The 21,652-nt window shown below is 41.9% G+C and overlaps 2 protein-coding genes across 10 annotated transcripts in view; both read left to right on the forward strand.

Annotated features, from left to right (window-relative positions):
* The window catches only part of CDC25C (cell division cycle 25C), a 34,498-nt gene extending 19,769 nt beyond the window's left edge, over positions 1–14,729 (forward strand). For 2 of the 7 annotated variants that reach the window (XM_058735415.1, XM_058735371.1), the window contains 7 exons: positions 7,680–7,832; positions 9,204–9,305; positions 10,863–10,925; positions 12,225–12,323; positions 12,868–13,001; positions 13,851–13,962; positions 14,161–14,729. In XM_058735415.1, the coding sequence (XP_058591398.1) occupies positions 7,680–7,832; positions 9,204–9,305; positions 10,863–10,925; positions 12,225–12,323; positions 12,868–13,001; positions 13,851–13,962; positions 14,161–14,310 (813 nt within the window). In that variant the 3' untranslated portion in view covers positions 14,311–14,729. The remainder of the gene's footprint in view (positions 1–7,679; positions 7,833–9,203; positions 9,306–10,862; positions 10,926–12,224; positions 12,324–12,867; positions 13,002–13,850; positions 13,963–14,160) is intronic. The other 5 variants (XM_058735404.1, XM_058735380.1, XM_058735390.1 and 2 more) reach the window with 3 other exon arrangements.
* Positions 14,730–20,811: 6,082 nt separating this feature from the next.
* Positions 20,812–21,652, forward strand: part of GFRA3 (GDNF family receptor alpha 3) — a 41,475-nt gene continuing 40,634 nt past the window's right edge. For 2 of the 3 annotated variants that reach the window (XM_058735474.1, XM_058735482.1), the window contains exon 1: positions 20,812–21,276. In XM_058735474.1, coding sequence (XP_058591457.1) covers positions 21,198–21,276 — 79 coding nt within the window. In that variant the 5' untranslated portion in view covers positions 20,812–21,197. The remainder of the gene's footprint in view (positions 21,277–21,652) is intronic. The other variant, XM_058735491.1, reaches the window with a different exon arrangement.

The following is a 21,652-nucleotide window of genomic DNA, read 5'->3' on the forward strand; positions in this document are numbered from 1 at the left end:
AAAGGGATTTTTCTGGAGGGTATTGAGGAGCTCAGAATTGCTAGGAAGGCTGGAAAACAAGGTAAGGCCTGGCCACAGTGCTGCTGTGGGGTCATTGTTCTCAGGACATTACCACCAGCTGCCTGGACACTTAATGTCACCATTACTGAACCCCCTGCCCCATGATGTAATCCCACCTGATGCTAGACTTTTGCTCAGGGACATTTGCTGCCACCCACTATATTCTCAACTGTGATGCTGCAACCATAAAAAAAAGTCTCAACCAACCCTTTGCTTTTTTTGTGTTATTCCTTAAGTTTCAAAATGCAGTCAGGAATATCCGGTTGACTATAAAAGAATGGAAAAAGGAATACCTGTCCCCCTTCGGCCTTCTTATCAGGATGCAGGACTGCCTCCCATCTAATTTGAGATTTTACCAAACCTCCAATTTTAGCCAAATTGCAAATGACTGCCATAACAGACAAAATGATTTAATTATTGCAATTGTTCAAGTGTAAAGAAGGTAAGGAAATGGGGACTGAAATAAACACTAATTGAAGGGAACCTTTTAATGGGAATAAATAGGCGCGATCCCACTACTGATCAGCACGGGAGTTTTGACCTGCTCCGTTTCCGACCTGGGCCGGTTCACCCCTCCTTAGGCAACCTGGTGGTCCCCCACTCCCGGGAGGTCACCATATTGATGCCGAACTTAGTGCGGACACCCGATCGGCATAGCGAACTACAGCTCAGAACTCCTGGGCTCAAGCGATCCTCCTGCCTCAGCCTCCCGAGTAGCTGGGACTACAGGCGCGCGCCACCGCGCCCGGCTAATGGGAATAAATAGGAAAGGCCTCCTTGAGTAGGAGATATTTAGTTGAGAACATATTGATAAACTGTCCCAGTTTGCCTGCCATTGAGGAGGCTCCTACAACCTGGGCCTTTCAGTGCCAGAAGTGGGAAAATCATAGACAGATTTGAATGAGTTGGTCACTCTAGTTGTGCAGGAACCATACATGACCTGACTAGAGACAGGAGCATTCCATGAGGAGCATATTGTAGGTGCAAAGTTCCCAAGGTTGAATAGATGTTGGTGTGTGCAAGGGATTGAGAAGCCAGTGTGAAAGAGGGTGACATTTGCCTGAAGTGGGATAGCAGGTAAGCAAGAGACAGACGATACAGGGCCTTAGGGCTATGGTAAGTGTGTGGATTTTATTCTTAGTGCATTGGCAAGCCATTGGGGGATATTAAGCAGAGGAATAATATGATGTGGTTTATTTTATGAAGACTGCCCTGTTGCTTGATGAATAATGGATTAGAGAGGATTAAGAGTTGGAAGGAGGTGGGAAAAGAAATGAAAGCAGGTACAAGTAGGACAGGAAGCTATTTCAGTAGCTTCAGGGAAAGTTGGTAGTAGCCTGGACTACAGTGGTGGCTACAGAGACAAATGGATAAATTCAAAAGCTATTTTGGATACAGAGTAGACAGGACTTGGTGGGTTGCATATAGGCTGTGAAGGAAGGATAGGATCAAGGATGATTTAGACATGTTAAATTTGAAGTGTTTTGGGGGCTCCTGGGAGGCTCAGTCCCTTAAGCATCTGACTTTGGCTCAGGTCATGATCTCACGGTTGGTGATTTTGAGCCCTGTGTTGGGGTCTTTACTGTCAGCACAGAGCCCACTTCAGATCCTCTCTCCCCTTCTCTCCCTTTGCATGCCCCCCCATGACACCTGTGTGCTGTCTCACACATTCTTTCTCAAAAATAAACATTAAAAAAACAAGTTTGAAGTGTTTCCGTTTCAAAGGGAAAACAGAAGCAATCATACCCATATAATTTACCATCCCTCTTGTCATCCTGCATGAAGTGTCCCTTCCCCTATCTGAAGCTACCTTCCCCTCTGCACTTCCACCTGTTGATTGATTGATTCATTTATTTGGTAACACTGGGGATACAATAGTGAACACAACTCAGCAAAGTCTGTGCTCTCATGGAGTTTACATTCTAGTCAGGAGGAAACAGATCAATAAACAAATACATTTATAATATGACAGATGGTTAAAGACTGTGGTAAAAATGCAGGGTAAAGAGAATAGGGAGTACCTGGATTGGGCTAGAGTAGAGTGGGAGTTGATATTTTTGATAGGTTTCATAGATTAGAAAAGACCTCTCTGAGAGCGATGTTTTAGCAGACATCTGAAGCAGGTGAGGGTACCAAACAAACAGGTATCAGGAGGGATGAGTTTTTCTAGGCAGAAGGAAAAGCAAGTGCAATGCTTTTGAAGTGGGAATGTGCTTGGCATCTCTGTGGAACACCAAGAAGCCAGTATGGCTGGAGCAAAGTTCGCAGGTGCGCAGTGGGACAGAGTGTAGGCAGTAAGAAGGACAGGTCACATAGGGCCTTGTAGGCCATTGTAAAGATTTTGCAAAAACCTGAGTCACATGGAAGCATCTCCTCTTGACTGTTTCTGCAGTAATCTGCTCTCTCTTTTTCCTTCCTGTATTATCATTTCCCCCTTGCTCCTAGATGAAGACTTAACAATTTTTTTGGTATCAGGATTCCTTTGCAATCTTAGAAATTGTTGAGAACACTTTGCCTTGTACCTGGTCTTACGGGAAAAGCATCCAGTTTTTCTCTGTTGAGTATTGTTAGTTATGGGTTTCTTAAGATGCCCTTTATTAGGCTGAGGAAGTTCCTTTCTATTCTTAGTTTGCTGAGAGATTTTAGCAGGAAGAGAAAATATTCTGTCAAATGTTTTTTCTGCATCTATTGAGATGATCTTAGGAGTTTTTTTTAACTTATTAATATGGTTAATTACATTGATCTTAGAATGTTAAACAACCTCTCATGCAGGTGATATCCTTACTTAGTCATGATGTATTATCCTTTTTACATGTTGTTGGATTTGATTTACTGAAATTTTACCGAGAATTTTTGAGTCCATGCTCATGACAGATTCTGATCTTTACTGTTTTGTTTTCCCTGTAATGTCTGTAATATTGGTATCAGTGTAATGTCATCATTTGGAAAGAATTCACTCTTTTTCAGTTTTCTGGAAGAGTGTGTGTAGAATTGGAGTTTTTTGTTTTTTGTTTTTTTAATGTTAGGCCAAATTCACCAGTGAAGCCATCGGGACCTGGGCTTTTCTTTGTGGGAAGTTTTAAAATTACTAATTCAATTTTTACTTTTTGTAGGTCTAGTCAGATTTTCTATTCCTTCTTGAGTTAGTTTCAGTAGTTTTTGTCTTTTTAGGAATTTGCCCATTTAATCTAAGTTTTCTCATTCATTGGTATGTAGTTGTTCATAGTATCCCCGTATAATCTTTTTTACTATAATTGCTAGTACTGTCCATTCTTTCATTCCTAATTTTAGTAATTTGAGTCTTTTCTCTTTTTTTTTCTTGGTCAATCTAGGTAAAAGTTTATCAATTTTGTTGATCTTTTCAAAAAATCAACTTTTGGTTCTGTTGTTTTCTCTTTTCTGTTCTTTACTTCATTAAGTTTTTGTTCTAATCTTTATTTCCTTGCTTCTGCTTGGTTTGGATTTAGTTTCCTTTTTGATGGAAGGTTAGGTCATTGTCTTGAGATCATTCCTTTTTTTCTGTTACAGGCCTTTATAACTGTAAAGTTTCACCTAAGCCCTACTTTAGCTGTATCCTTAACTAAATTTTGGTATGTTGTGTCTTCATTTTTATTCATCCAAAAGTATTTTCTAATTTCTCTTGAGATCTTCTTTGACCCAATGTTTATTTTGGAGTGTGTTGTTTAATTTCCACCTAATTTGTGAATTTCCCAGATTTTTTTTCTGTTACTCATTTCTGATTAATCCATTGTGGTCAGAAAACATACTTTGTATGATTTCAGTCTTTTAATATTTATTGAGTCTTGTCTTATGACCTAGTGCATGATCTGTCCTGGAGAATATTTCATGTGTATTTGAGAAGAATGCATGTTTAGTTGTTGGGTACAGTGTTCTGTAATGTCTGTTAGGTTTAGTTGGTTCATAGTATTGCTTCAATTAGTTTTTGAACTTTCTAAAAATGGTACCATACTAAATGTGGGCATTACTGGCCTTGCTATTCTTACAGGGCCTTTGCATTGTTGTTTCAGCCTGGAACATTCTTCCCATAGGTAACAGAGGATTTTTTTTCCTCAATTCAGTCTCATTTCCCTACATGTGTTAACCATCAGAAAAGCCTTTCCTGACAAGCTTTCCAACCCAAATATATTCCCTATCTTTTTATTCTTCTTATTTTTTACTTATAGAATTTAAAAGCATATATTTCTTTGTCTCTTCCACTCCCTTATTCACTGCTATGACACGTAGTAGGTACTCAGAAACTGCCAAGGCAGTATGTGGATATGGAAATCTGGAAGTAAGAGCAGAAGTCTTGATTTGAAATAGATATTTGAGAGTCATCAGTATAAACAGAAAATTTGAATTCACAGATAGAAAAAAAAACATAAGGCCAAAGTGAGGAGATATAAAAGGGCCAGGACCTAACCCTCGTCCAACATCTGTTAGAGGTTTGGTAGTGAAGAGGCCCAACAAAGAGGACTGAGAAGGAGCAACAGAGAGGTAGAAGCATCATGGTTCTATAGTTTAGGGATTGCCTGTACCAGCCCTAATCTAAACTAGAAGGTGTCTTGAAGCCAAGGAAGAAGGCAGTAGCCAACTCCATGGAAGCTACTATGAAGTTCAGAAAGATATATGTCTAAAGATACAGTGATATGAAGATTGCTGATAACTTTGACAAGACCAGAAGCCAAGTCTATTTGTATAGAAGAGTGTGCAGGCCATGAGGAAATGGTGATGCCTTCTCAGTTTACAAAATAATAATTATTCAATTAGATCTTTTTATAAAATCTGCAGGTAAACTCGAGCTTAGCAAGTTTCCTTTTCTTCTTCCTGGCCTTTTCAATGCTTAAAACTCCCAAATATTGAAAGTATTTATTGATTCCTTAAAGAAGGAAAATCACTAGTTGGCAGATATTGAGTGCCATCTAAGCCAGCTGGTCCTTGGTTCTCCCCACTGCTGCTTCTGAGAACTGGGAAATTTTGACTAGCAAGACAAAGCTAAAGTATCATCATGTCTTCATGACCAAGCAGGTATGCTCTTTGCAGTAAATTGCCTTTTGTTTTAATATAAATGTGTTGAAAAGAATCTGTTAGAAAAGTAGTGGCTATTTCTGTTTGTTAAAGTAGTTTTCTGCTGTCATTTATTTCTGGGTTCTTGCCTTTGGATTATACAAAACACAAAAAGATATTTATCACCTTCATTATCACCATAATACCTACTAGAAACCTAAAGCATCAATGCAAGAGAATAGAGATTCAAGAAATAGACCCATGCATATATGGCCAGTTGATAATTAGACCAAGATACAAAAGCAATTAAATGGATAAAACATGGTCTTTTCAACAAATTGTGCTGGAGCAATTGAAAATCTATATGAAAAACAAAAACTTCAATCCATACCTCATGCCGTATATAGAAATTAGCACAAAACAGATCATAGACCTAAATGTAAAATCTGAAACTATAAAACATCTGAAGAAAAAAACATGGGAGAAAATTTCTGTGACCATGGGTTAGGTAAAGGTTTCTTAGATATAATATTAAAAAATGGATACATTTCCCTTAGTAGCTCATTCATTCCAAACTCTTTAAAATGAGCCGTTAGCGGGGCGCCTGGGTGGCGCAGTCGGTTAAGCGTCCGACTTCAGCCAGGTCACGATCTCGCGGTCCGTGAGTTCGAGCCCCGCGTCAGGCTCTGGGCTGATGGCTCGGAGCCTGGAGCCTGTTTCCGATTCTGTGTCTCCCTCTCTCTCTGCCCCTCCCCCGTTCATGCTCTGTCTCTCTCTGTCCCAAAAATAAAATAAAAAATGTTGAAAAAAAAAAAAAAATGAGCCGTTAGCCTAATAATTTGGTATGTTCTAGGAAGGCTCTTATGGTTAAAAGAAACAAAGACTGCACTAAGGCCATCAAATTTGAAATTCCTATCTGGCTTTCTCCTGCCTTCTTCTCAGGGCAAAATTGAAATTATATGAAGAATAGTGGGTCAAGAAGTCTGGGTAGCCTGTTCCTCATTCCTTTACTACATCTCTCTGCCACTATACCTTCGGTTCATCCATGCATTCATCATTGGCCTCATGGCATTGACTGTATCTCTTGACTTCTTCCTTTTAAGCTTTGGCTTCTGTTGCTGCCTAATTATTTTGCCATTTTCTAAGTTAGACTCCCAGGAGAGAGAACGTAATTGGCCCAGATTATTTTTACATATTCTAGGCTACCAAATGGGTGTGTTGAACCAGCAATATGGGCCTGTCAGTGGCTCTGGACAGGGTTGTGGGGAGGTAGGGAGTTGACTGGCATGGATCCAAGGGAAAAGGTCTGTGTAAAATATTGGTATATAAAATGTGAACTGTACCTTTAGCTGGTACCATGAACAGTGGAGTTTTCCTTAGATGGGACCATCGATGTGACAAACACTGTAATAGATATAGTTACTATAAAGTAAAATTTTGATGTTCTTTTTTTATTCTCCCAGAAACCATTGACCATCAACTTGTCTTCTAGTTATAGCTCTCTTATTATCTAGCTCACTTCTCAATCAATCCATAGCAGTTAGCGAGGTGAGAGTATAAAGTAGAAACATTTGGCTTTTATCTAGGCAAGAGATAGAAGGTATATGGGAACAGAAGATAAGAATCTTGGATTAGTTGAGGGGTACCTGGCTGACTCAGTCACTACAACATGGGACTCTTGATCTCTGTGTTGTGAGTTCGAGCCTCATGTTGGGTGTCAAGATTATTTAAGAACATTTCTTTTAAAGAATCTTAGATAAGTTGAAAGTTGTTATCAGAGGTCATTTAATATATCCCTCTGCCTGTGGTTATAATACCCAAATCATGGCTTTCAAGGAGACAGTAGTCCATCCTGTTACACTTCAGTCTGGGCCAGTAACTCCAAGGCTAGTTCTTCATCGTATTTAATCCATTTTTCCCCTGATAGTCTTCATAATATCAATCCTAATATCTAATCTTGATATTAGATTCTAGTGTTCCTGTTTCCCTTGCAGGATGCTTATTTTGCTATTTTTCTTTCCCACTAACAACCTCCTTTATAAGAAAGCTGAGTGGTATTTTTTCTCTGTCCCTCTAAGAAACTACTACCCAAAAAAGTGACACATATTCTTGCTGCCTAGTATTTTTTTTTACCCAGACTGACCTTTTTGGTTTGTCATCCTCTATTTTGTTTGGGTCCTTAAATGTCAGAGTCTTAAGATCCTATAGAGAAATTGTGGGATTTGTTTGTTTTTTCCCTTGACTGGAGGAATTGAGTTTGCACTTGCTTTCTCTTACAAGAATTGGTGTGTATAAGATGGTCACGTGGTGAATTTGGTTTGGCTTAGAGTTAATATATCTGGGGGAGATGAAACATCATGCAGTCTGAGGAGAAAGATGTTAATAGGAGGGGAAGAGTGGTTGCTTACCTAAGGTTTTGCCTATCAAACTTTAGGGTTGCTAGAAATCACCTGGGCAACTTGCTAAAGTGCAGATTTTAATTCAGTCTGGGGTCCAATATCTAGGATTCTTCATTTCTAACAAGCTCCCCGGAATATTCATGCTGCTGGCCTGCAGACACACTTAGAGGAGTAAGAACATGGCGGGGGGCGGGGGGTGATATTCCCATACAGGCATCTCTGGATAGAAGCTCCTTATATCGCTCGCCTTCACTGCCAGAGACTCTGAACAGGCCAAGACTGAATCAGGTGGTAAAATTCAAGGACAATCCCATAGCGGATAAAGTAAAACAGGAGTATTGTTCTCACAACAAAGAATTCAGAAAGGTAAGAACTTTTCAAGATGAGAATCTATTTAATGCTCTTTCTTGTCTTTTCTGCTTTTTTGGTATGAGGATTGCTTTAGTATATCTTCTTTTTAATTACTTTTGCTTTTTATCTCTTTGTTCTGTCTTTTCTACATCTGCATCCATGTATAAAATATTTAACAGTAAATATTTTTTATATTATACTTTTGGAAATGATGTTGGCATACTGTCTTCCCAACTTTCTCTTTTAAGATCTGAGAGGATACAAGGGAACCTTGAATGGTAAGGATATTTACTGCTGTTTTAACTGCATTCTGACAGAAATAGCATCATGGAACACACTGTTTGGTGGCAAGCAACTTTTGAAAAGCTTAGCCCTCATTTCCTACCTCTCCTTTATAAAAAAATCTAAATACATTTGGCTGTTTTATAGTACATAAGTTTCACATAAACAAAAGAAGCTGTTGTGAGGGGCGCCTGGGTGTCTCAGTCAGTTGAGCATCCAACTTCATCTTGGGTCATGATCTTGCGGTTCCTGAGTTCAAGCCCTGCGTCAGGCTCTGCGCTGACAGCTCAGAGCCTGGAGCCTGCTTCAGATTTTCTGTCTCCCTTTCTCTCTCTCTGTCCCTCCTTGACTCGTACTCTGTCGCTGTCTCTCAAAAATGAAAAAACATTAAAAAAAAAAGAAAAAAAGAAGCTGTTGTGAAATATCCATAATCCCATAGGCCAGAGATAATTATTGTTAGCTGGTGTATGTTCTTCCAGATTCTTTTTTTGATGCAGTTTTTTGTTTTCTTTTATTAAAGTGGTATTACAAAAGTACATGTTTTCTCATTTTTTTAAGGATATCATGAACTTATTTTCATGTCAATGAAATTAATCTACAACATACTTTTTTTTTAATGTTTATTTATTTTTGAGAAAGAGAGAGACAGAGCATGAGCAGGAGAGGAGCAGAGAGAGAGAGAGAAAGAAATGGAATCCAAAGCAGGCTCCAGTCTCTGAGCCGTCAGCACAGAGCCCAATGTTTGGGGTCTGAACCCACAAACCATGAGATCGTGACCCTAGCCAAAGTCAGACACCTAACTCCCTGAGCCACCCAGGTGCCCCTACAACATACTTGTTATTGCATAATAGTAATATATAATGTGTAGAATATGATTTGTTTAAACAAGACCCTGTTATTTATTAATAATCTTTCTCTATTATAACCTTGCTGGGATATCCATTTTTACAGACAAATCTTTGTGCGTATTTTTATTTCCCTAGGAAAACAAACAATTATTAGATCAAAAGGTGTGCATATTTTTAATAAGTCTCCACTCCTTCTCTCCCCTGGTTTTTAAACTTTTAACATGAGGAATTGGGGTGGGGGAAATCTTGTCTTCAGGGCTTAGGTCTAAAGAAAACAGTCTCTCTCTGTGACATTAATATCACTCAGATGCTGGAGGAAGAGTCTAACCAGGGGTCTCTGATTGGTGATTTCTCCAAGGTGAGTTTGATTATACTCATCCTATATTTCACTGAGTCATTTTGGATTTGTGTCTTCTTTTTTTTGTTGTTGTTGCTTGCAGAGGACACTAGGTATAATCATGTATCCTCACCAACTACTATTTGATAAACTGAAGGTGCTATCACGGTAGATCTAGACCCTAAGCCTTTCCAGTGAAAAAGTACTTTTTATGAATTCTGGGAAAATCCAAAGCAGTGGGGAAGTGTGAGGTTTTTTACTTTTTTCTTTTTAAAAATATCTTTTAGGGTGCCTGAGTGGCTCAGTCAGTTGAGCGTCTGACTTTGGCTCAGGTCTGATCTCACCGTTTTTGAGTTTGAGCCCCGCATCACACACTGTGCTGACAGCTTAGAGCCTGGAGCCTGCTTCGGATTCTGTGTCTCCTTCTCCCTCTGACGCTCTCACACTCTGTGTGACCCTCTCACACTCTGTGTGTCTCTCTCACAAAAATAAAATAAAACATTAAAAAAAATCTTTTAAAATTATATAAATAATACTTGGTCATTACAGGAAAAGTAGAAAATGCAATATACCTCAAATCTTATGAACATCTTGGTATATATTCCTCCAGACTTTTTTCTATGTATTTTCACAAACACACGTGCATATTTTACATACACAAAATACATATTTTTGGGTTTTTTTGTTTTTTCACAAAAAATGATTTATACTGTTTTGTGATCTACTGGGTTTTTTTTTCTTCCTCATTTAATGTATCAAGAACATCTTTTCATGTCAATAAACAGTTCTGCTTCATCATTTCATAATGTTAAAAACTTTCTTTCTTTCTTTCTTTCTTTTTTCTTTCTTTCTTTCGAGAGAGAGGGTGAGAGCGGGGAAGGGGCAGAAAGAGAGGGAAAGAGAGAATCCCGAGCAGGCTCTGCACTGTCAGCGCAGAGCCCAACATGGGGCTTAAACCCATGAACCAGGAGATTATGACCTGAGCCAAAATCAAGAGTCAGATGCTTAACTGACATTCAGGCACCCCAACATCATTTCATAATTTTTAATAGTACAGTATTTCTTTTTTCTTTCTTTCTTTCTTTCTTTCTTTCTTTCTTTCTTTCTTTCTTTCTTTCTTTCTTTTTCTTTTTGGCTTCCCATAATTTTTTTAAAAGATTTTTATTTTTTTACTTTTTTATTTGTAAGTAATCTCCACACCCACTGTGGGGCTTGAACTCACAACTCTGAGATCAAGAGTCACGTGCTTTACCAACTGAGCCAGCCAGGCATTCCTGCCCATAATTTCTTGACAAAGCTGTTCTTGTAGCATATTTACTTTTACAAGTTTTCCTTTTGAACTATACCAAGGTGGACATATTTATAGCTAAATCTAAAATTTTGTACACATCCTTGATTAGTTCCTTAGAATCACTTCTTAGAAATGGATTGCTACATATGCAAGTTATAGAGACTCTTGATTGTTTTGAAGGCATCTGGGGTTTTAAGGTCAGTTGGAAAGGAGGACAATTTGTGGTCTTTAATCTCAAATTGGGGTATAGAAAATTTGTTGTTATTTCAGCTCTTGGGTATTTCTAGGTGTGTGTGCTGCCAACCGTGTCAGGGAGACACCAAGATCTGAAGTACATCAACCCAGAAACAGTAAGCAGATTTCTGGAGATGGTAACTGGTTACATAAGCTACCATCTGGTCTGTTCTGTCCCTAAAATCCCACTTCCATTATATTTCTTTCATTGTGTTCACTCACATAGGCACCTCATTCAACTGAAGCTGTGTTAAAGGAGTCCCGTTTATCCCATTCTGTTGCCTTTATTTTTAATTAAGCCAGTGATATAAAATTGTTATGAAAGAGAGAAAACAATAAAGGAAGGGAGGGCAGGAAGAAAGTCAAAATCACTCAGTTGAGGCAAATTTATATCCTGGTTTAGAGGTTACAATCCCATTGACACCTTTCAGCGTGGGGTAATTATTTATAGTGTTCTCTTTCACTCTCAAAAGTGTCCTAGTTTGTGCAATAGTTATTTGGTCACCCTACCCATAATCTCATCACTGGAGATAACCACTAGTAATATTTTCCTTATGGCCTTCCACATTTTATTCTGGAACATATTTGATAAAAATAGAATCATAATGAACATGTTAGCTTCTATACATGTTGAAGTTAACTTAGCAAGACATTGTAAATATGTTTCTACATCAATAAAAAAAATCTATATTATCCTTTCAATGACTATATAATATTCTGTTATATTGGCATGTATAATTTAACCAAACCCCCATTATTGAATACTTAAGTTATTTGTAATATTTTGATAACCTAAAATAATGAATGCAGGGATGAATATTGTCCCACATCTTTGCGTACTTTTCTGTTCACTAAAGATGTTGGAATAGAAATTACTGAGTCAAAGTGTAATTACACTTACATTTACAAAATTCACTCCAGAAAGGTTGAACCAATTTACACTCTTACAAGTAGCTTAAGGATGTCGACCTTTTCCTTCCTTATCCTTTCCTGAAAGATTTGCTTTCTTCCTTTATGATGGAGCATGGGGAACCATGGAAATGGGAATTTCTTCCTGCAAAGTCGGAATTGCTACCTGCTACCTGTACCACTGCAGAAGTCCTTGGGTGTCTTCTGAGAGGCTCAATGCAGCCATGCCTGCCTCCAGATGAGTGGCTTGAATACGATTTTCTCTGGTGTCTTGGCAATACTAGCTACTTCGGTGTTCCAAAAAGACCATTTCCTATTTTATCCTCTTGAATGGAGGGTAGGGATGCAACCATTGCTCCATTTCAAAATATAGGGGGCCTTTGGAGGACGGGCATACAGTAGAATCCTAGGTGACTAACGGGAGTACAAATGACGAACTGTGTGAAGGGCTGTTCTCTCCCTTGGAGTGACTGGGAGCAGAGTGTTTAATCATTGTTTCTGTGCAGGTGGCTGCCTTACTGTCAGGGAAGTTCCAGAGTCTGATTGAGAAGTTTTATATCATCGATTGCCGCTATCCATATGAGTACCAGGGAGGACACATCCAGGTGAGGTTACATAGGGGACATTAGTTGGGAGGGGCTGGAGGTACCTCTTTATTGAGCAGAGTCTATGGATAAAAGCCCTATGAACTCCAGAACCAGGGCAGAGGTTATACATTTGGATAAGGCTGCAAGTTCTCATTCCTATTCTAATTCTGTGTACGTCGAGCAATCTACTTTCCCTTTTCCTCCTAGACCGATCTCCCCCTATTTTGTTGGAGCCAAGGGCTCCTACTTCAAATTAAAATATTAATGCAAGAATTGAGAAGCACTTTGCAGATACTCACAGACATTCCTCATAACGATTCCTACATGTTAGGGGTTGGAGGGTCAGTTCTACAAACATTTATTGAATACCTACTACATACCAAGCTCTATGCCAGACCTTGGGGATAGACCCAGAGATATAATTAGATCTATGCCCCAAAAGTGCTTATAGTCTAGACTTCTTTGCCCAGATATCCCAAGATGGTATCCCAGTTATTTCTAAGTGTTGTAACTGTCCAGAGGTGCTTAAGGAAATGCAGTACTTACCAAAATTCTTCTACAGGGAGCCTTAAATTTGTACAGTCAGGAAGAACTATATGACTTCTTTCTGAAGAAGCCTGTCATGCCTCTGGACACCCAGAAAAGAATAATCATCGTGTTCCACTGTGAATTCTCCTCAGAAAGGGGTCCCCGAATGTGAGTGTCTACATGGGCAGATGTTGGAAATGGACCTTGAATTGGGACTTAAAACCAGGGAGCCTTCCCAGACCAGTTCAGACAGAGACTGGAATGAATGAATGAATGAATGAAGAATGCATATTTTCCATTGCAGCTTAAAGGTTAGAGAAATGGAAGGAAAGGTTTCTACAATTTAAAAGTTTGGAGCAGAGGGGTGCCTGGGTGGCTCAGTCACTTACGCATCTGACTCTTGGTTTCGTCTCAGGTCATGATCTCACAGTTTGTGGGTTGGAGCCCTGCATCAGGCTCCCCACTGACAGCGTGGGACCTGCTTGGGATTCTCTCGCCCTCTTTCTCTGTCTCTCCCCAACCATCAAAATAAATAAACTTAAAAAAAAACATTTTTTGGGGCACCTGGGTGGCTCAGTCGGTTAAGCGTCCGACTTTGGCTCAGGTCACGATCTCAAGGTCCGTGGGTTCGAGCCCCGCTTCGGGCTCTGTGCTGACAGCTCAGAGCCTGGAGCCTGTTTCAGATTGTGTCTCCTTCTCTCTGTGACCCTCCTCGTTCATGCTCTGTCTCTCTCTGTCTCAAAAATAAATAAACGTTAAAAAAAAAAAAATTTTAAAAAAAACATTTTTTTATTTTTTAAAGTTTGGAGTAGTGAAGGAAAAAGGATTGGGAATGAGATACCAACAAAGGAAAGGAGAAAGAGTGACTCCTTGAACCTTGTTTTGCAAAAACAGTGAGATCTGGAAGTCCTTTGGGGTTACCCATAGTCTATTCTTTGTTCCCCTCCCCAGCAAATGGTCCACAGAATCCTGACCTTGTTTCTTTTCACCCCACCCACCTCTGGGTTTTCTCTAAAGGTGCCGCTCTCTCAGAGAAGAGGACAGGGCTCTGAACCAGTATCCTGCATTGTACTATCCAGAGCTATATATCCTTAAAGGGGGCTACAGAGACTTCTTTCCAGAATATACGGTAAAGAACGGGGCACGTGGGCAACAGGAGAGCTCAGACTTGGGGGAGCCAACTTTAGCATTAAACTTCCAGGGCCTGCAAAGCCCTCCGAGAAGAAACTGCTGCTCTTCTTAGCTACTACTATCAGCATCTCCATTATAGTTAGTAGGCAGAGTTCTGGAAACTGGAGTATCCCTTACTTTGTCCCCTACCTTTCAGGAACTGTGTGAACCACAGAGCTACTGCCCTATGCGTCACCAAGACCACAAGGCTGAGCTGCTGAGGTGTCGAAGCCAGAGCAAAGCATGGGAAGGGGAGCGGCAGCTGCAGGAGCAGATTGCCTTACTGGTGAAGGATGTGAGCCCATGACAATGGATCAGTGGTTTGCTGCTTACAAGTCACCCAAAGACACTGTAGAAACCCTGAACAGAAAGAGCCATGTTGAATGTGGCAAAACCCAACATTGTTAAAAGATGGCTGCAAACCAACAGGCTGCCAAGATAATGAAATTCTAGGCCTGGGGGTTGGTTTTAGCAAAACTGCTGGCTGTTGACTAAGTCCCGGAGCTGGCTTTAGAAGGCTGTAGCTTTGGGTTGGATGGAGATTTGTGTTGCTTCAGGAAATGGTTACATTCTCTTCCCAATTAAATGTCTTCTTACAAGCCAGCCAGCTCTTTCTCTCCCTGGGTCTGTGCAAGGGAGTTGGGCATCTTCTTTCTCTGTACTTTGCTTCTTTGTTTCCCTCTCTCTCTTTTTCTTAAATGGGAAAATAAACACTACAAAGTTAGAGATTTGATTGTGAGCTCAGTCTACTCCTAGAAGGTCTTTATAAGGAAGAGATCACCAAATTAGACTCCTTTAAACAAAGGTGTAATCATCTTGATTTATAGCTGAGGGCAAGGTGCTTTTCTCTAGACCAGTGGTTCTCAAAGTTTGGGCCCTGAACTGTAAGCATCATCTGAACTTCTTTGAAATGTAAATTTTCAGGCATCACACAGTTAACTAAAACAAAACTTCTGAGTTAGGGCTCAGAATTCTGGGTTTTGAAATTTCCCTTTCAGGTGATTCTGATGCATGCCAAGCCTTGAGAACCACTGCTCTGGAATTAAGGAAAACCTTTTAAACTGCATTCTCCAGCAATATCCTGGCTATCCTTTCCTAGACCATTCCAAGGTATGAGTTACCTAAAAGTGTGCCCCATACTCAGCATGCTGTGATAACTAGGCTCAGAGAACCAAGATGATTGGCATGTCTAAGGCAGGTTATAGTTTTGAGTTGGGCTCAAAAAGATTCCTTGTCTACAGTGGAATTTTGACTTTTCTCATTTCCCACAGTCTTTTCTCCACTTCATTTCACATCTCACAGAGATAAGTTTAGGATTTTGGAGAGTTGAAAATAGATATCTGTGCTACCTGAAGATAGGAATAAAAGGATACAAAAGTAGTAAACAGGAGCAGTTAGACTTAAGGAAGACCTTTTAAACTATTTTCCAGCACTATCCCAGGCTTTCTGTTCTTAGAGTTCTTTAATGTAACCAGGCTTTCGTCTTCATAGTGAGATACAGCACTATGGCCTGGGGGTGGTGGTAGAATTGCCACTGATCATTGTCATTCTGCATTAACCTGGTAGGAGTGCTAGCCCAGGACTGGAAAAGGACAAAGGGCTCTGAAGCCTGGCTGAGATAGAATAGAGACAAAAGTGACATCTTCCCAGGTTCCGGGGCCAAGAGACTTTTTTTAAGTAAGTGGGAGGGAAGAAGGGCAGTAGCTGGATTGATGTTTGCAAGTTTCGCTAGCGTGCTTCTCTTGGAGTGCGGCGGTTGTGCTTCCCAGCAGAGGGCGCTGCTGTATCCTTTAAGGCAGCTTCTGGAGTCCGCAGCCTCCGCTGCTTGCACTTGCCTCTCTGCGCAAAAGGAAGCTACCTCTCTGGCCTTCTCCCTGAGCCCTTGAGCTCAGAGCTCAGAGGGCTGAGGGGAAAGGAGAGAAGAGCTGTTGCTGTATTAGGTGGAGAAGGCTGAGGGGAAGATGCTGCTTCTCTGTCCCACTCCCACATCCTTACACCTGCCAAACAGGTACTCCTAGTAGCCGGAGGAGGAAAATGTTTGAAGTACCTCCACTTCCAAGTATGAGGAGGGAGTCCCCTGACTTATTGCCTAACCTAGTGGGTCATTTCCTGATCATTTTCCCCAGAAAAGTAGAACCAAGCCCCCACCTGGGAAGAGACTGGTGCTCATGTTCACATTTCAGTAACTTTTTTTTCCAGTCCCATTTTATTTTATTAGTATTATTTTTTAACATAATTTATTGTCAAATTGGGTAACATATAGTGTATATACAGTGTGCTCTTGGTTTTGGGGGTAGATTCCCATGATTCGTCGCTTACATACAACACCCAGTGCTCATCCCAAGAAGTGCCCATCACCCATTTTCCCCTCTCCCCCACACCACCACCCCCATCCACCCTCTGTTTGCTCTCTGTATTTGAGTCTCTTATGGTTTGCCTCCCTCTCCCTCTGTAACTATTTTTCCCCTTCCCTCCCCCATGGTGTTCTGTTAAGTTTCTCAGGATCCACATATGAGTGAAAACATGGTATCTGGTATCTGTCTTTCTCTGACTGACTTATTTCACTCAGCATAATATCCTCCATTTCTATCCACGTTGTTGCAAATGGCAGGATTTCATTCTTTCTCACTGTCAAATAGTATTCCACTGTATATATAAACCACATCTTCTTTATCCATTAGTGATGGACATTTAGGCTCTTTCCATAATTTGGCTATTACTGAAAGCGCTGCTATAAATGTTTATAGCAGCGCTTTCAGTAATCTTAATTAAGTGGAAATTCTGAGTTTCAAAACAAAAACTAGGGCTTAATTAGTTACCTACTTTATGAAAAATTGTATTTGCCTAAAAGGCACCATTTTCCTGTATAATTTCTTGTAATATCCTCCCACCTCATAGGTACCATGTGATTTGATTTATGTTATTTTCAGGAATAATGACAGTAGTTAACATTTTTCGGGTGCTAATTATATGCAAGACTTTTTATGAACTCATATGTATCAACTAGTTTAATTTTCACAACACTCCTGTGAGGCAGGTACTTATTATTAGGCACATTTTACAGATAAAGAAAGTAAGAAACAGAGGGATTCAGTAACTTTTAAAAAATTATACAGCTAATGGGCAACCTGGGTGGTTCAGTTGGTTAAGCAAATGACTCTTGATTTTGGCTCAGGTCATGATCCCAGTTAGCCTCTGCTGAGCATGGAGCCTACTTAAGATTCTCTCTCTCTCTGCCTGCCCCTCTCCCCCACTTGTGCTTTCTCTCTCTCTAAAGTTAAAAAAAAATTTTTTTTTAAAAAGTTCACATAGGTAATGAATGAATGGTGGAATCTGGATTTGAACCCAGGCAATATGGCTCCAGTGTCCATACTCTGAATGGGTTTGCCGTTACCAAATCCTCAACAAAGAACAATATGACTTCCCTTCTCCTCACTTCTACAGTGAGGAGGAGGTATGGAAGATTCTCTTTCCCCATCCACTTCATGCAAATGTTAAGGAAACACCAATTCCTTTTGTTTTTATTATTTATTTTTGAAATGTTTATTTTAAAGAGAGAGCAGTGGAAGGACAGAGGGAGAGGGAGACAAAGGATCTGAAGCGGGTTCCATGCTGACAGCAGAGAGCCCAATGCAGGGCTCAAACTCAGAAACCTCGAGATCATCACCTGAGCTGAAATCTAACACTTAGCCGACTGAACCATCCAGGCATCCCTATTTTATTTTATTTTTTAAACTTTTTCTTTTGAAGTTTATTTATTTATCTTGAGAGAGAGTGCATGTGTGTGCATGCCCCAGGTAGGGGCAAAGAGAGAGAATCCCAAGCAGGCTCGGTGCTGTCAGTACAGAATCCAACCGCAGGGCTTGATCTCACAAACTGCCCTTGTCCTCAAGAGACTGACAGGGTAGGGGCGACTGGGTGGCTCAGTCATTTAAGCATCTGACTCTCGATTTCAGCTCAGGTCATGATCTTGAGATTCATGGGTTTGAACCCCATGTTGGGTTCTGCACTGAACATGGAGTCTGCTTGGGATTCTCTTTCTCTTTCCTTCCCCTGCTCGTGGGTGTGTGCTCTGTAAATAAATAAATAAACATTAAAAAAAGAGAGACTGACAATGTAGAAAATGATTTCCTTTTTTCCCATCCCTATAAGCACTCTGGCAAAGAGAAGAAGTACTGTAGCATTCAGCTCCAAAGCTACAAATCTGGTGGTGGGGGCTGGCTAAGGTCACAGAAAAATTAACTTCTGCATGCCACCTGGAATGATACCATTTATTCAGTGCTTGCTCTGGATAGGCACTATGCTAAAGTCTTTACTCAATATATAGTTGTATAATCCTCACAACTGTTGTATGAAATAGGTTATTTTACAGATGAAGAAACTGAAGCCCAGAAAAATTAAGTGCTGTGCCCAAGGTCATCCAGCATGTGTTGAACCCAGAAGGTCTATAAAGCTTGTGTTCTTAACTATTCACCACACTGTTAATATCCCAGGTGAGGGTAGCAGCAGGAATTAAAGCTTACCAGTGAGAGAGGGCCTGATAGAAGGCAGAAACCAAGATTACAAATGAAGTGGAGTAAGATGCAAGGTTTTCAGACTGTTGAGCCCAATCAGTGGATTGCAAAGCCTTGTAGGGCAAGTTTTGTCTCTTAATCATTTTTGCACCCGGTACAAATTTGAACCCATAATCAGTCTCAAAAGACATTATTGAGTTGAATGACAGTTGAATAACATCATCTTTATAGAAAAGACTGCCTCATTTGTCATTATCTACAAGGTTCCCAAAGGCAATGCTGCTTATCTAGCAGGTGTTGGCAGTCACAGGGGACATGGTTGGTGGGCAGAGGGTGTGCTGGAAAAGTTGTCAATATAAGTGTTGGAGTCAAATTTATTTGCAGAGGCTTCCTCATCTCTCCCCTAGCTTTGGTTACCAATCATCATTAAAGGTCCAGTGATGTCAGACTCTCCACTCCAGTGCCCAGGCAGAAAGATGCTCCCCGCATCTCATTATTCTCACAAAAAGGCCGGCCTATTACATATGGAATTAGGATTGCTCTCAGCCTAGCAGTTTGACCCTGTTCCTGCCTTCCTGGTCCATTCCATGGGGATGGCACTGAGTAGACACTTAGAGTGGGCCTCCTGAGGAAATGCCTTTTCCCAGCCTATCTACCCAAACTTGATTGGGCTTGGTTGCTGAAGGAGGGGGAGGGCAGAGGCAACACCCCTTGGCACCCCCCCCTCCCCCGCAACAACTCTGTTATTTCATCAGTCTCAGCCCTTTTCTAGCATTCCAACCATATGAAATTGTTACTCTTTGTAGATCCCATTTTGAAACTATTGCCAGAGTGGAGTGGAAAGGGGATATCGGTCCCCAGTACAGCTTTCTAACCTCACTGGAGGAGAAGGTACAGGGAGGTAGTGTGGCTTTGGGGGAAAACAGGCCCTGTAGAAAAGCTGAGTAGCCAGATGTTCACTTTCACAGCTCTCCTGGAAGACTGGCAGGGCAGATAGAGATTAAAATGAAGCACAAACTCCATTTAAAGTGCATTACAGCTCAGGAACCAGCTCCCCTTGGGCAGGGGAAGGGAGGAAAGGGCACAAGAGGCCACATCTCTTCTTCCTTATCTAGGGCCACATGTCTCTCTCCTAGCTTTGTGAAGGGTGATTTACACCCCTGGCTGGAATGACTCTCTTTCTGGGCTGATTACATCGGCAAATGCCCCCCAGAGGCCACAGCAGGATGGCCATATTCAGAAGCAGCAGCCAATAAATCTCAGAGGTTTATACTGCATTTCTTGATACCCTCCTCCTGGCCCTCTGCCAGGCCTCCGTAGAAGTGAGGAGAGGGCTTGGGCTGCAGGGTTAGGAGACAAAACCCTCCACTTCCTTTCATTATCTTCTTTCTCTTTCTTTATTTAATTTTTTTTTTTTATGTTTTTATTTTATTTTTGAGACAGAGAGAGACAGAGCATGAGTGGGGGAGGGTCAGAGAGAGAGGGAGACACAGAATCCGAAACAGGCTCCAGGCTCTGGGCTGTCAGCACAGAGCCCGACGCGGGGCTCGAACTCACAGAGGGTGAGATCATGACCTGGGCCGAAGTCGGAAGCGCAACCGACTGAGCCACCCAGGCGCCCCTCTTCTTTCTCTTTCTAAGCACTGCTTAGTTATTCTTCCAAGTCATTGTGCCTCTGTTTATCCTGGGAGCAGGTGGGAATCAACCCTAGGCTCGACAAATACCCTTGCCCTTGTGGGTAGAAATCCTGGGCTCTTGGCACAGCTGTGTTTCTACCTCACTGTTTACTCTTGATAGAGTAGGTTGCTTTCAGAAACATCGACCTGAAAATGAGGAGGCTGCTAAATGGTCTCTCTAACACCTTCTTCAGGGATCCTGTCTTATCTATCTCCAGGGAAACCTCTAATCTGAGGAGGGTTTAATCCTTCCACCCTCCCTAATGACACTGAAGGGGTTGAATTTTGGAGGAGGCTAGTCTGGCAAAAGTCCTGGAATCTGGCCGCAGGACTGTCCTCAGCACAGCCATTTCACCTGTCTGGGACCCATCTTTGCAGAATCATGGGGTTAATAACAGCCCGACCTTACCCTTGAAGATACTTACAAGGGGGAAATGGAGGCAAAGATGTGCAAATTCTAAGCCGGGGGGTGGGGGGGACCTAGAAGTGCCCTGGTGCTGTTTGTTCAAGTTTTCTTGGAAGGGGTGGGGGTGCGGAGTCCAGAAAGTGAGAAATGGTGCTTTTTTTTTTTTTTTTTTTTTTTTTTTTTGATAAATACTTGATCTCCTGATATGGCGAGTCTCCAGCTACAGCTGCCACAATTGTCTTGGGCATAATTCCTACTCTAAGCGAAGTGGGCAACGGACGGCAGGTGGGCCGGCACGGGTAGAGAACCCTCTCTGGCACGCACAAGCCGGGCGCATGCCCTTTTCGCCCCCACTCCCGCCGTCTTCCCGATAGAGTAGAAGCGACGCGGTTCGTCCGCGCGCTTCGGAGTTGGAGGGCGGCGCCCAGGACTCTGGTGGGAGAGTGTCGGCACCGCGCGCGAGGAAGGGCGGGAGGCGGCAGTGGCTGGCGGTCGAGGAGCCCGGCTCGCAGAACCTCAGCTCGAGGAGCTAGGGGAGCACGGCGCTGGGTGCAGGCATAGCGTCTCCGGAGCCGACGGCCGGCGTGCGGACAGAGCCATGGTTCGTCCTCCTAACCCGCGACCACTGGCGCCCTTATTCCTGCTGCTGCTGCTGCTACCGCTGCCGCTTGGAGCCGGTGAGTGTCGTCTGTGCGTACGCGGGGCCGCTACGGCCAGGGCATTAAGGGGAGAGGAGAGGAACGTACGGGGTGGGGTGGGGGGGGCATTGGTCACAGTTGTCCAGAGGGGGCTCAGACACCGCACTACCGCCGTCCCAGGTGGCCCTGTGTACGTGGAAGGAAGCCCTGGGTGCCGGGAAGGGGCTACCTTCCATGCCTAGTACAGTTTTTGAACTGTTGTAGATTGAATGCCAGTAATGGCCAGGATACCCAAGCATATCCTTGTTCCCCTACTCCCCATTCCCCCACTTTCCGCTTTTGAGGTGCGTCTACACAGACACAGAACAGTAGCAGCCAGGCCACTTCCACAACAGCATCTCTAGGAGGTGAGGAG

The sequence above is a fragment of the Neofelis nebulosa genome, chromosome 1 (genome assembly GCF_028018385.1).
Source record: "Neofelis nebulosa isolate mNeoNeb1 chromosome 1, mNeoNeb1.pri, whole genome shotgun sequence".
In the NCBI taxonomy this organism is placed as follows: domain Eukaryota; kingdom Metazoa; phylum Chordata; class Mammalia; order Carnivora; family Felidae; genus Neofelis; species Neofelis nebulosa.